This window comes from Procambarus clarkii, chromosome 29, assembly GCF_040958095.1.
Source record: "Procambarus clarkii isolate CNS0578487 chromosome 29, FALCON_Pclarkii_2.0, whole genome shotgun sequence".
Lineage (NCBI taxonomy): Eukaryota > Metazoa > Arthropoda > Malacostraca > Decapoda > Cambaridae > Procambarus > Procambarus clarkii.
Window position 1 is genome coordinate 5,226,635 of NC_091178.1, and position 15,279 is coordinate 5,241,913.

The 15,279-nt window shown below is 36.6% G+C and overlaps 1 protein-coding gene across 3 annotated transcripts in view; it reads right to left on the reverse strand.

The window, feature by feature from the left end:
• BHD (folliculin) overlaps positions 1–15,018 on the reverse strand; it is a 17,077-nt gene extending 2,059 nt beyond the window's left edge. Inside the window, exons 1-11 of one of the 3 annotated variants that reach the window (XM_045753205.2) lie at positions 14,888–15,018; positions 12,754–12,963; positions 10,131–10,247; positions 8,891–9,010; positions 8,536–8,645; positions 6,763–6,874; positions 6,469–6,550; positions 4,134–4,307; positions 3,050–3,189; positions 1,662–2,003; positions 538–675 (exon numbers count right to left, since the gene is read on the reverse strand). In XM_045753205.2, the coding sequence (XP_045609161.2) occupies positions 538–675; positions 1,662–2,003; positions 3,050–3,189; positions 4,134–4,307; positions 6,469–6,550; positions 6,763–6,874; positions 8,536–8,645; positions 8,891–9,010; positions 10,131–10,247; positions 12,754–12,918 (1,500 nt within the window). In that variant the 5' untranslated portion in view covers positions 12,919–12,963; positions 14,888–15,018. The remainder of the gene's footprint in view (positions 1–537; positions 676–1,661; positions 2,004–3,049; positions 3,190–4,133; positions 4,308–6,468; positions 6,551–6,762; positions 6,875–8,535; positions 8,646–8,890; positions 9,011–10,130; positions 10,248–12,753; positions 12,964–14,887) is intronic. The other 2 variants (XM_069333280.1, XM_069333281.1) reach the window with 2 other exon arrangements.
• Between the last annotated feature and the right edge of the window lie 261 nt (positions 15,019–15,279).

A 15,279-nucleotide genomic window follows, 5' to 3' on the forward strand; every position in this document is an offset into this window, starting at 1 on the left:
CTGTATAAAATCCATAGCATTAACCCATGTCATTATTTAAACTGTGGGAAGTACAGTACATTATGTGAAATTGTCACAAATAATATTTTTTTTTTATTAATTGTCCCAAGAGCCAACTTCAACTTGGTCTGGATCATCGACACTTCCTGTAGAAACTTGCCCAACTGCTTCTCGAAAACATCCACTTTTGTTCCTTCAATATTTCTAAGTATTTGGTGGAATGGGGGTTGAAAAGCTGTAGGCCTAAGATGTTCAAAGTCTTTTTTGATTATGCCTGTCACCTCTACTCTTCACTGGGTCTAGTCTGCATTTTCTACCATATTTGCAACCTGGCCTTTAAGTACCTTCCATGTACTGTATTTATATTGTGATAACTTGAAGAGCAACCAAGAGGGCTTTGCCCAGAAAAATCACAGAGCTTATAATGTATGTATATCAAGGGCAATAATTATATTATATGAAAACAGAATTTGGGTTATTCAGTAATACAATACCTAAAAATACTCAATATCTTATAATATTTTATTATTTTCTTACCTTATTGATCCATTCATAATTAATTGTTGAAATGTAGCTCATTAGTGTTGACTGTGTCAGTGTAGAATTGCCAACTGCTGCCTCAATGCGACTTAGAACTTGTGGGGGTCTAGGCGGCAAGGAGCCTTCCTCTGTGATCTTCAAGAATAAATAAAGGTAAATTTTTAAAATCTGAGATAAAGGTACGGAGGACCCATTCAGCTAAAGTTACGGTATAAAAGTTACCATACATGGAAGATGAATCATATCTATAAACACTAAATATATGCTTCTAAATGAATATGATAAATAATTCTGACACAATTGACCCCTTATGAGTTATAAAGCCAAAAAGCAAGGCCTCCGGTTGATTGCCCTTATGCTTCCTAGTGAGTTCTTTCTCTGTTTTGGGTTACTCTCTAATCACCCCAAGCTTGACTTCCCTTGTAGAGAGCCAGATTCAGGTCCTGGCTAACTGTAGGCAAGGGTGGGCTTAATGTATCTCCTTAAGACTTGGCTAAACTCAACCTTTACAAATCCCAAGTTTCTTTACCCTAGTCAAAACCACTGGATCAATCCTTTTGATTGGGTCATGCAATAGAATGACAACACAGGCACTATGCTGCAAAGTAATAAATGACAAAGAGAAGCCACAAAACATGCCTATACACTGTATAAGTATTAAAAATGTTTGTAACCATCAGTATTGGCAAATCTTACCTAGAAGATTTGCTAAAACTGTGATGTTAGCAATGTACTAAGTAGATTAATAAATAAAATTAATTTTTACAGCCTTTCCCCTCTCAATGGTGACATACAGCTGCCAGGCACACAAGACTAAAGACATAGCACACATAAGCTACTGGAATAAATCAAACTTCAACAGATTTCAGTGACGTGATGTGATAAAAGACAAGGTGTATTACTCAAACAAATTCTGTTATAATTAATGTAAAAGCACACACAGTTTTCATCCTAGCTGATTAATATAGTACAGAACTAACAGAAGATGTGCTGTAAAACTCATAAAATACTAATATCATATTAATTTAACATTATTTTAAATTTTTGTATCACAATTTTTTAAATTCACTGAACTAAATGTAGGAGAACAGTAAGGTATAGAAGGTTATGGAAGAATTTACCTTAAATGAAAGCTTTTTGATACTCTCAGCAATGTCTTCAACCTCTGTGTTTGCCTCTGTTTTCTCTGCCTTGGGTTTGTCTGCATTCTTTGTTTCTTCTTCCTTTTTATCATTAAAATTGATGACTGTTGAAGTTCTTTCCAAATGAGTTTTATTACTCTTGTTATTAACATCATGATTTTCTTCCCTGGATATAATATCAATAAGGCATAAATTACCATTTGCTACAATAGCTGGTGGCACCTTTACCAAGGCATGAAGGCCCAATATGTTACAGGATGCACTATCCACATAATGAGGCGAAAACTTTATTGCCTTGTAACAGTGTTTTGGTAGCAATGGCTGAAATGAAAAAAATATATTACAGTAATATAATATACCTACATGATATGGAATCTTGATCTATTTAACAACTACCAAACTGTGTCAGAAGAAAAGCAAATAGATAGTACTTCATTATTATATTATTGGTAATCCCCAGATTTGTCGCTTGAAAAACACGGTGACACCATCACAAATCATCATCATAAATGGAGGGACATTTGACAAGCAGCCACCTTCTTGTGCTCATCGAGGCCACTAGAGATAGAGTGGCCCATCGAGTAAATTCAGGTAAATATTGCATTCTCATAACCCCTTTTGCTTTGGTACTTTGGTTTCCATTGTGGGATGAAATGGCCTAAAAAATATTACCCAAGTAACTCAAATATGCTCATCAATATAATTGATAAACAATCACCCCTTGGAGGAAACAAAATGTATTTGGAAAAAGTCTGTGTCTTTGGTGGGTAGCGAGTAGCCTGGCATAGCCAGAACAGCATTGCCTGGTTCCAGGCATAGCATAGCCTGGAATCTGGCATAGCCAGAATGTCCCTAGTGTACCAGAGTTAAGCTCATAGGAACTAAGAGGCCACCAGATGAACTGGATGAATATGAACAATGCACGAGAAATTGCAGTAAGCAGGGATGAACAGATGAAAGAATGCTTTCGTAGCAGAGCATAGTGATGCTGTTGGTTCTCCACACTGCTACCAAGCATGGAAGGTATGTAAGAGCAGGTGTCACTCTTGATATCTTTGACCCCTCTTCTCCTATACAGTACTGTAGCAAAGTTGTAGCTTTTACAAGCTGGTGTCTCCCTATCCATGAAAGCAAGAAACGAGAATGATGATGATAATGATAACGTAAAACAAAGATTCTAGAAGTTTCCCTTTCAACTGGCAATTTGTTGATTAGTAAAAGTTGTCTGTCTATAGATACAATATCTTTAAAATAGCCATTCCTTGGTATAATTAAAATTACTGTACTCAGTACCATTACATACATGTTGCTATTATTCAATGTCAAACAATGATAACAGAATACAGTAATATCAATATAACTCTCACCTGTAATGACTGAATCATTGCTGAAATTACACTTGTAGACGATCCTCTTAAGATGACTTGTCGACCAATGAGCAAGTGATGCATCATACGATGGAAGAGAGAACCACCTAGTATGGTGTATAGCTGACGTACACTAAGCCCTGAAGGATACATTTACTCAATTTAAAAAAATAATATTAATTATAAATACCATAAAGACTGGTATGTACTAGCACAACATGTGATCACAAAGTTTCAAGCATAAATATGAAGTTTTCATCAGGTGTCCAATACAGGACAGCACTTGACAGTGGATTTTCACTCTAATGTCCTTTAGAATACAGAACAGTTGGAAGGATTCAGCTTATTTTTTAATTGCAGCAGGCAAATAATGAGACTTCCAAGGGAGCAAACCAATGTATTTGTTGGACCAGGACAAGTTACTACCTAATTTTTTAACATTTGGCAAAGTATTGAAAAATGTGCTTTTACATCCATGTACACAAATACACATCAGTAAATAATCTTTTTTATATCAAAAGTGATTCAACAAGAGGCTCACAACAGTCACTATACAAGACACTCTACATCTATGGTGAGTCACATAGCTACTAGCCTTGCTCTACACGCACCCAACTGGGTGGCAGCTTTACACTCAGGTGCATGCATTACCTACAGTAACCAAATTTTGGATACTTCGCTAAGATTCCCGGCAGTACATCATTATGAATGAAGTATAGTATTTACACATTTCTTGGACTCTGTTGATGGTGTTATCTCTGAATTCTGTGACTTTTTTTCACATTCCATTATATAATGACACAAAGTATGCGAATAGTTATGCTGACAGTTTACATGTAGTCAAATCTACAGCAGGAGATGTTGCAAACTAAAAGATATGCTTCCCTGCTTAGCAGAATGCCTAATCCAAGGTCATTTGCACCCATTGCTCTGCAGCACACACACATGAAGCTAAAAATGGTAAACTATGCAACAACAAAGATGCTCCTCTGTAATATGTCTTCCTCCTGCAACAGAGAGAGTAGAGAGCCTGTACGAAGAATATTGCATTCTCACAAACAAAATATACACTGGGGAAACTCACCGCCACTGACACTTGAGCCATCTGAAACATAGATGTTGACTGGAGGACCTTCAACAAGTCTCTCCTGAAGCCTCAGTCCACCAGCCTTCAAAAGCCACGTAAATGATGAGTGCAAATGCTGCCATACGTCTTGTTCACCGACTAGCTCAGAGAGGGATCTGGGTTGACCAGCCACTGAAGGAATAATTACCAATACTGAAGAAATAACTAATGATTTTTTCTTAAATTAGATTTGAGTATAATGACATGCTCATTTCTAGGTAGTAGCTCAGTAGTTTTCCTGCTTATGTTACTGGCTCTAGTAGGACATGATAATTATGCCTGGCACCTAAGGACAATCTAGACTCACCGGAGATGAGTATCAGGTTTGCTTCCAGAATAAACTAGCTGATCTATTGGTGTTTACCTATTACAGATTATTGGCAAGCAAGATATAGCTTTTATGTCCCACCTTCTAGCAATGTATACCTGGCAGTGATAAATTACTCTACTTGATATTTAAATGTATCAAATTTAAAAAAAAAATTGAGTAAAAAGTGACTTCAACCAATTTTTTCACCAAAGCATTTTCCTTGTTACTCACCCATACAGGATTCCAGTATTGCTTTATATCTCTAACTCAATTGTGTTTCACATCCAATGACATCATCTTGTCCTACCTTCTCTCAATTTAAATAGGCTGCCCTGATCCATGTTGTCTATTTCCCCTCAATATCTTGTATGTAGTGATCATATTTTCTCTATTTCTTCTCTTATCTAACATTGTGAGAGGTGAGTTCTTCATAACCGAGTCCTCCTAATTCTAGTACAGTACTAATCTAGTTGCAAACATCTGTATTTTCTTGTTTCCTTTTACACTGCAAGAAGTGCGGGTTCCATGCTGAAGCTGCCTACTACAGCAATGGTCTTACATAGGCAGTGAATATGGACTTAAAAGCCCCCTAGGTTAGATTCTTAAATGCTGTTCTTATGAACAAATGCCAAGTATGAATGCCAAGCAATGTTTATTAAAACATACAATTAAATTAATGAATTAGAACTACCTTTATTCATTGTTGGTAACTTCAGCTTCAATTATCTCTGAAACAAGAGTTTCAACTTTGAGTGACTTCTAAATTCCAGTTTTTGACCGATTCTCACCATTTTGACATATTGTGTGCTCAGCTGTCTGTTCTACAATCCCATCAGCATGGATTTTTCATAAACCCTACACGTTTGGAGTTATTTTTTGGGGTCCAAATTTGCTGCATATTTCAAATGCCATATTGACAATTTTTTTACTGTAAACTACACTGTATACAGGTACTGAAAACCTATATTCTAATTTGAGGAAAATGAAGATCATATGCTATTCTGAGAGAATAATAACACCAAATGAACAATTGATGATACTGTAGTTTATATTTTTTATTCCAATTTGAAAATCTGAAGTTTTCAATATTCAATTTTAAAAATTTTTTTGATTCTCTTGTTTTTCAAGTTACTTTGTGATCATTTAGACAAAGTTGGAGGATTTGCGTAGTTGATTATGCACAAAATAATTGAAAGTGTTTGTGCAAGTTTTAAAAACTTGAGTTATGTCAAATCGTATGTATGTTTTGCGTGGTTTAAGGGTTAACCGACTTGACCATGATGGTACAAAAGTCAATCAACCCAGAACTCTACTGAATTCAATGAGAGATTCTGGAGGTCTCAAACCAGAGCCCAACCAGGGTTTTACAGTCGACCCAACCCCACTCTGATCTTTGGAAATGGGCATTCACACTCTTAGGCCCTCATTAGATGGCAATGAAATCACAATAGCGTGATATATCAATGAAAATCGTTTTGAGGAAATTCCATTGCCTCCAAATGATTTTTATTGATATATCATGCCATTGTGATTTCATTGCAATAATATTATTATTATTACTCTATACAGTACTGTATATAAAAAAAAAACTAAGAAAAAATATATACCTAAGAAATTTTAAGGATAGAAATTTATATTTTTTATTATGACACTAATTATGTGCTGCATATCAGGATCAGTCAAATGTGGTAACTCAGGAGAGTCAGACTTATGATACTGACAAAACTATTACTTTCCTGTGACAAAAGAATTCCCATCACAATCAAAATAAGTTTGTCAATGAAAGACAACAGTAAAATATTTAACGCAACAGTAAAATGTGTACTTGGATGAAAAAACAATTCTTCGCGGCAGGGGATCGTATTCCAGGGACCTGCCCGAAACGCTATGCGTACTAGTGGCTGTACAAGAATGTAACAACTCTTGTATATATCTCAAAAAAAAAAAAAAAAAAAAAGAGAGAGCCTTAATTTTCATGCTTACCCCGCTTACGGAAACTGTCCACCATACAGGCTGTAGATCTTAATGCTCGGTGACTAACTTTAGTTTCTTCACTCTCATACACCTGACAAGAACAGAAACACAGATACAGTACTGAGATAATATTGAAGCCCTACAATGCAATCAAATCCCCATCTATGAACCCATAGACACTATTCCCAAGCCTTTAAATGTTTTTAAACCAATATACAATATGGAAACATTTAACACAAAACATTAACAAAGTTTTCTGACAATAATTTCTTGTTTTTAATTTATGTACCCCCCCCCCCCTACCTTGGAAGCATTCTCTTGAAGGTGGATGATTGTCTGGCGAAGGTGTCGCACGATAAATGGCCAAGAATTGAGCAGTAGCATTTTGTCTTTCATGAGTATCAAAATGCTATACCTGAAAGCAAATATTCATCAGTGAAATATGTGAATTTTAAGCATTAGATTGCATGTACCAACTTGTTAAGTGGCAAGCATAGTCAACTCCTGGTTCACAGAACATTTTTATGAAAGGATGAATATAAATTGTTAATTAGTTCAGCACAGTCTTGGTTCAATTATACATGCATGTGTGGTGACGCAGGCTGTGGCATCAATATGCCATATATTGAATACCATAACAAATTGCTTTCATAACATAATCAAGAATAATTTTTTTTGTGTGTGCATTTTATTTTACACTACAATGAACTGTGCTTTACAGTACTGTTAATAACTCTTAAAATTGTTTGTAAAACATTATATTCCTGAATTTCCCTAAGGGCCACCCTCTCTCTATTGGCCACAATTGAGGCAGGAGGCCAGTGGCTTGTCAAAGATCCCCCCCATAATTTCTGAGGTTTTCTCAGTTTGATTTTAAACTCGAGTAGTCTTGGCATTCTTTGACAGATAGGCGATTCCATGTGGTTATTACCCTTTGCATGAAAAAGCATCTCCTGCTCATTGTCTTACACTGTAGCTTGTTGCACTTGAAGCTGTTGCTATTGTGGAAGTTATATTGGACCTTTCAACCCTTACACTGTACCCATCCCTACATGCAAGTTCCTCCTGAACTCAAATCACTAAATGCAATTAATCTTTATGGGTTCTTGATACTTTTTTTCCATGCACACTTGGATGTAGAACTTTTAAATAGCTTAGAAGTCTAAAGGTTAAATAAGTGTTCAAGTCTCAATGATCTACCCTGTCACGATGGGCTTGTAATGTTGTTAGGCCAGAGGCCTTCAACATTTCCTAATATAAAAGTTTACTAGGATCTGAGATAATTTTTTGTTGTTCTACACTGAGCCTGTTCCAAAGCAGTTATGCCTTTTAAAGGTGAAGACTTCCAGCTCAAATGTTGTAGCCCACATGGAGCAGTTTTCAATGACTAATGAATCATTACTCTGAGGTATTTTTCGTTTTCAATCTGTAGTAATTCTGATGTGCATTGTTATGACCCAGATGTAAGGTCATGCATTATTCAGTACTGAAGAGCTTTTGTGCAGTTCATTCAGTTAAATCAAGCATTATCTCTATGTGCCCAATCGAAAATTCAAATCAATTTTGAATTGTTTCCTGAGCATAGGAACGATAAAAAAAAATTGGGTCACTTATCAAGATGGTGGATAATGCATGGGGTCCTCAAGTATCAATTGGGAACCCTGTGTCGCAAAATACTTAAAACATCTTAGAATAAAAGGATTGAAAAGATTCTATTGAAAAGTTCAATATCTGTGTGGATAACTAACACCAATATTTAGCTTATAATGTCACTTTAAATCCAAATACTAGACAATTAGCATTACAAGCTTACTTATTTAAACCTAAGATTATGGTTATATCCAAAAACAAAAATCACTAGTAAGTAATCACTACTTACAAATAATCAATGGCAAGATCTGAATACAATATACTGTATGTAAAACAGCCGATAAAGCTCCAAGGTCAGATATTGATAGTCAATCAACTTCGGCTGATATAGTCTAGAAATGTTATATTAACTGGACTAGTCATGTATCTGGAGTTTGGATAATTGGAATATTAATGTAATCTGTAACTAGATGGTGTTAATCCTACCATCTTTGAAATCCTCTAGCTTGAACATCACGCAGAAAAAAAGTATGAGACAGCACATGCCCACGAAACTCATCACCAAAATAAATAGGCCCTTCTCTTCCAGGACATACCTGTAAATAGAGGAAAAATATTTATCCCATCTTCAAAAAATGAATCTACCAATTATTTAACTTTAGCCTGGCCATTTCTATCATATTTCTGCTTTTTAAAGTAAGGAGGTTGACATTTCTGAGCACTTTTTTGTAAGTGTCTTATATTAAACTATAACTAATATTGGAATATCTGTTGAAAAGTATTTACTGGAGCTGACAAGAAAACATATTTACAGTATTAACAAGAACAATTTTTCCCTTACCTCACAGCTTAGTGATCTTATGCAGGCTTCCCGAACAAGTAAATATAATTCTGACTGCAGTGGGCACTGTGAACTGACATAGCTAACTCTTGCTGAATCATCATTGCTAATAAAACCAGGCTGCAAGGGAATATAATATTTACATAGTTTATACAATATTTTTAGGTAATTAAATTTATATTTTGTATCTCGTGCAACAATAAAGAATCATTCACTAATACTGTATAGCCGTAAGCCTACAGCACAAAGAAAACGTTCCTAAGATTAATACAAGCCATTTAATCTAAAACAGCATTAAATTAGAGTATTGGGCTGTGAGCAAATTGCAGCTGTAGCCAATCAGAATTGAAGGGTTTCCAATTGTTGGGGACAGAAATCCTTTTAGGATTACAGTACTGTATTGACATCCCCCAAGGCCAATATCTAACCTAAATATTTAGCCAATATCTACTGGGAAAGGCTACTTTCCCAGTAGCCTTTCAGTAGTCTAACGTTTCCTAGTCCGCTAGGTGAACAGAGACTTTGGATATAAAGAAATGTGCTCAAACATCTTTTTCTGTGAAGCTGAGGACAGATTAAATTTTGAAATGAAACCCGGGACCACATGATTGTGAGCAGAATATGCTGACGACTCAACTGCAGGTGGGGCTGGACAGCTTTGTTTGGTAGTTAGCTAGGGTGCCTGATAAAGCTTTTCAATTCACATAATGCACCTTTATGTATACAGTCTGTATACATGTATCACCTTTATGTATATCCCCAGCATCAACGGCAGAGTGTTGACTCACCCTGACTACACCAGACTCTTGCTATAGATCAGCAAGATCTTGCCTAAGGAACCAACAGAGTGGGAAATAAAGATATCTTATCACTGGACATATGCATGAGAAAAGAGCAGAAATTATTATATAATATAGATAGAATGGTTTGGAGACTTTTTTGTTGTGGCCACACTCTCCAGGGAAGTTCTCAAAGAAATAAAGTACCAGAGGTATAAATAAAGATGGAAAGAATGGGAAATACTTGTCTTGCCAGATAGCTTAAATAGCATGCAGAACTCTTACCAAATGTTGCTGCAGAATGTTTAATACAGTACTCTGCAGTACTTGAAAAAGTAGAAAAAGAAATGGATGAAATGTTTACTCAATATTTTTCATTTTGCCAGCCAATCACAGCAGCAGCAGCATTTCACAAGGTATAACAGGATCGAGTCTAAATTCTCAAAAACTCAGTTACTTACTTGGCTGTGTGAAAATGAACGGCATGCAACACACGTGTCATTTGAAGAAGTGTTTTTCATTTGAGCAAAGGTTTCCTTAAGAATCCTTCCATATTTCCATAAATTTGTCTCTTCTCCCTGAAAAGATTTAGTATATTAAGAAACTTGAGCCTGACAAGGAAAATGCATTCTGTCCAAATGCCTTCATATTGGCTTAGGACCTAATAGCCTCAAAATTTAAAAATAATATTTTTTTTAACAAATATCAACTATCATTTGATAGTGTCCAAGCCTCCAGAAGATAAAAAGGCAGAACAAAAAACTGAAGGGGCACTCATCTTGGCTAAAATAAGGCCCCCCAAAAAAGGCAGAAGAGGACAAGCAAAACTGCATATCTGTGTAATCTGACAATGAAGATCCAACTTCCCATCATAACCAAAAAAAAAAAGGCACCGAACCCCTCCCTACTGCACACAACACAGCACTGAGGACAACCCCCCCCTCCCCCCAAACATGATTCACAGAGTCATGGAACTACAGTTTGATGAATAATGCTATCCTTCCATAGGTAGCCTTATCCATCTATTATCAGTAGATGAATAAGGTGGGCCATAGGAAAGCCCAGGAGTTAGGTAATATTGATAGGTTTTCCTGGTGGTTATTCTTCATACGATGAGGTGAAATTAAGTTCCCTGCTCATTACAATTCTCTCGATGAATGTGGAAAATCTCAGGATGAGATTCCCTTGAGTGTGGGTTTGAATGGCACCTACTAAAACATTGCTCTGATCACAGTTTCAAGGAACTTCTTAGGCCACAACATTTGATAAACACTTAGCCTACAATACAGTATTACTATTACTCATTTTGGCCACAGTATCTGTCTTACTACATGGTGGTACTGGGTAGAGTAGCCATAGAGCATACAGCAACCAGGTTATGAAGTGTTGTCTCTGTCTTCAATAGATGGCTCTGGAGCTCAAATAAGTTAATATTAAAAATTATATTTTCATTGTTATAAATAAAAAGCTAATGGATTACTGTACAGTATTTGAAAAATTAAAAATGTTTTAACTTTGTCAATCTATTAACCAGTGTTTTGTTACACTACACACAGAAATCACAATAGCGTGATGCATCATATGAACAAATCTACAAGGACCGTGATGAGGGTTCACACCTATGTCTAGGATGATCCCAGATGCGCCTTGGTCGACTGCGCCACAACATGGTTAAAAGAATTGGAAACAGGAGTGCTACTGCCCTCACAAGGTTCGAACCCTCATCACGGCCCTTGTGGATTTGTTCAGTGTTTTCTTGTTTATATAGTGGTATAAGACAAAATATAGTGGTTTACAATATTAGTGAATACAGTATATTAATTTACAATACAGTACACAATAATTTCTAGAAAATAGTGTGTAAATAATGTAAAAGTGTTGACACCAACACACACTGAGCCACCTGTAAAAGTGTCCACACCAACACACACTGAGCCACCAGTAAAAGTGTCCACACCAACACACACTGAGCCACCTGTAAAAGTGTCCACACCAACACACTCCGAGCCACCAGTAAAAGTGTCCACACCAACACACTCTGAGCCACCAGTAAAAGTGTCCACACCAACACACACTGAGCCACCTGTAAAAGTGTCCACACCAACACACACTGAGCCACCAGTAAAAGTGTCCACACCAACACACACTGAGCCACCTGTAAAAGTGTTCACACCAACACACACTGAGCCACCAGTAAAAGTGTTCACACCAACACACTCTGAGCCACCTGTAAAAGTGTCCACACCAACACACACTGAGCCACCAGTAAAAGTGTCCACACCAACACACACTGAGCCACCTGTAAAAGTGTCCACACCAACACACACTGAGCCACCTGTAAAAGTGTCCACACCAACACACACTGAGCCACCAGTAAAAGTGTCCACACCAACACACACTGAGCCACCTGTAAAAGTGTCCACACCAACACACACTGAGCCACCTGTAAAAGTGTCCACACCAACACACTCCGAGCCACCAGTAAAAGTGTCCACACCAACACACTCTGAGCCACCAGTAAAAGTGTCCACACCAACACACTCCGAGCTACCTGTGCAATATTTTGTAAATGCACCAGGCCAACACTAGAGCAAACAATTTTTTATTTTATTTCTTGTTTCTACCATAAAATTTTCTACAACTTAAACTGTTTTTCCATTGTTCCTACCATTTAATTTCTAGCAAAATAAATAACTGTTTTTGTGTTTTTGTGATGAAACATTAAAAGCACAGTATAGCAGTAGTGCCGAGGCTAAGGAACTTGGATTAATGGAATAACATTGAGGTCTTAGAATAGTTAAAACAAAGTTGTGCAGCTGATTTTAATTTTGAATTTGATATAACTACTTTAGCCCACAAAGCTTTGAATGTCAACTGCACAAATAATGTCAAAATGATCTCTATATATTTACTGCATAGGTTCAAAACATGGAGGTTATGATCACTTACATTCACCAGCAGTCTGTAAATGCAAATACAGTATACTTAAAAAATAAAAAAATTTGTGCATGTTCAAATTCAGCTAAAAGCAACATTCATAAAATTACAAAAAACATGATGACTGTACTAATTAAAGTACCGTACCTTCACCTGTTCTTTATCTTGCAAACTCATGCCGTTCAAAATCTCCAAAGCTCCACCATCAGTCAATACATCCAAGTCAAGATGATCTCTGAAAGCCTGGGTACAGAAGACAACGCTGGGGCCATGCAGCTCGCAGAAGTGGCAGAGGGAGACTATGGCATTCATATTGACTTCTGCTGTCTTGGAAGCTCAAATTTAAAGAGCACAGTCCTACAATTAAAATAAAATTGTAGCAAATAAAAAAAAAAGGATTGCTATATACAGTACATGCAAAAATTAGGCTTTGAATGCACTTGGTTGTTCCCAAAGGTAAACTTCTGCAGTCTCACTCATGGTTAAGCTCTTGCAGTCAGGGATCTCATCATCTGCGCTTCAAAGTGACTAGTTATTTATTTATTTATTTATATACAGGAAGGTACATTGGGTTTATGAGAGTACATAGCACTGTTTTTACACTCTTGCAAAGCCACTAACATCCATAGCATTTCAGGCAGGTCGTTAATCTAATAGATAATTTTAAGTACGTAATTTGTAGCAAAATTTGAAGAATATTAACAGGTATTAATATTACTAGTTATGGCTTTTCTGGCTGTTGTGGCTGCCATAGTTTTACCTAGTTATATTAGAGGAACCTGTATTACAATGCCTTATCACACAACATTGCGAGTCATCCCAAACCATGCAAAACCTTTGGAAATAATGTGACACTTCTATTTAGTGTATCTTACACCTCAAAAAAATATAAGTTATTACTGGCTACAGTAGAGAACAAAGTAGCCACCAAAAAGACTGATAATGTACCATTTATTGCTAGTAGTGTCAGAACTAAACTGTAGGACCCTTCTCCACTTATAATTTTAAGCTTACTACATTTGCTGCAGGGTGGTTTAATTAATAAAATGTTAACATATGCACACATAATTATATAAGCAAACCTTTTAGGCTAGGTCAAAGATTGTGGATACAGTTCTATGGGGTGGTAGGAATTGTGTACTATGAGTTGACCTGATATCTTAGTGCTAAAGTAAAGTAATTATCAAAAGAAGGCATCAAACCAGTAAATACAAATTTGGTAATTTGTATTACAGTACCAAAAATCTTATTATAGATAAGCAAACTAAATATTTATACTGTAACAAATGAGGCACACAAGGGCATAAACAACAGTAAGAGAGAATGTGATCAGGTCGAGGGGATGTGAATTGTCATATAAAATAATAAGAAGACGTGTGAGGAACTCAAGAGATTTCAAGGTTGGGTGATGAAAGGTTGTCACTATAGATAAGGTGAAAAAAAAAGGCTTGCTTGAACAAAATTCGACTAAGTAGAACCAGACATAACACCATTGCTGCACATGTACTGTCATCTGCGAACTAAAATTTGTAATATCTTAGATATTACCAAAAACCTGAATCTAAATCATTTATATATATTATAAACAGCAGAGGTCCCAATACAGAGCCTTGAGGCACTCCACTTACAACATTTTCCCACTCTGACTTAACCCCATTTATACTAACTCTCTGCTTCCTTTGGTGTAGCCATGCCCTAATCCATCTTAATATGGCACCCCCAATACCATAAGCCTCTATCTTTTTAACCAGTCTTTCATGTGGCACTGTATCAAAAGCTTTGCTAAAGTCAAGGTACACAACATCGCAAACTTTTTTATTTTATTTTATTTTAGGTATTAACAAGACATCAGGAATGTATAATATATTGTAAATTCACAGATGTTGCAGTACAAAATGTTTGTTACTAAATGTCATTATAATTCTACAGTATGTTGATTAGGTGAAAGTGTGAATGTAAAATAGCCGCCGAGGTCTAATTAAGGCCGTTTGTGCTCTATGTGCAAGGTAATCCACTTTTGCGTTGCCACTCACAGGACGAGTACGAGGTGCACATTAAACTAGCCGCGAGGCAGCAGCAAAATCTAAATAAATATAATCATCAAAGAACACTACAGTACAAAAGGCGGCAGTAAAATTTGAATAATCGTCAATGAACATTACAAGAGGCCGCAGCAAAGTCTGAATAAATATAATCATCAATGATTATATTGATGATTACTACAACCCTTTTGCTCTTTCAACTGAGACAACGTTTGTGTAATTGTAGTGGCCCCACCCACCGTAATGACCACTTCGTTATAGTAATAGTTGAGTGTGGTGACCACCTCACGTGTCTTCCCTCACAGTCAACATCAGCTGACTGTTGTTGTTGTTGTCCTCGCTCACGCCGCTGCCAGCCCTACGACTCGGGCTCGAAGATATTGTACAGGACCTTGAAGTGACCATATGTAAACTGTGTCAATAAAATTATTCGCACACCGTCACTATGTGATGGAGTGCGACAAGATACGTGAATTCAGAGATAATTATATAACCGATGTGTAAATGTTTCAATAAAAATGATATGTTGCCAGAATCAAGTACTCCCCTAATTGTGCTTGCGGGGGTTGAGCTTTGGCTCTTTGGTCCCGCCTCTCAACTGTCAATCAACTGGTGTACAGATTCCCGAGCC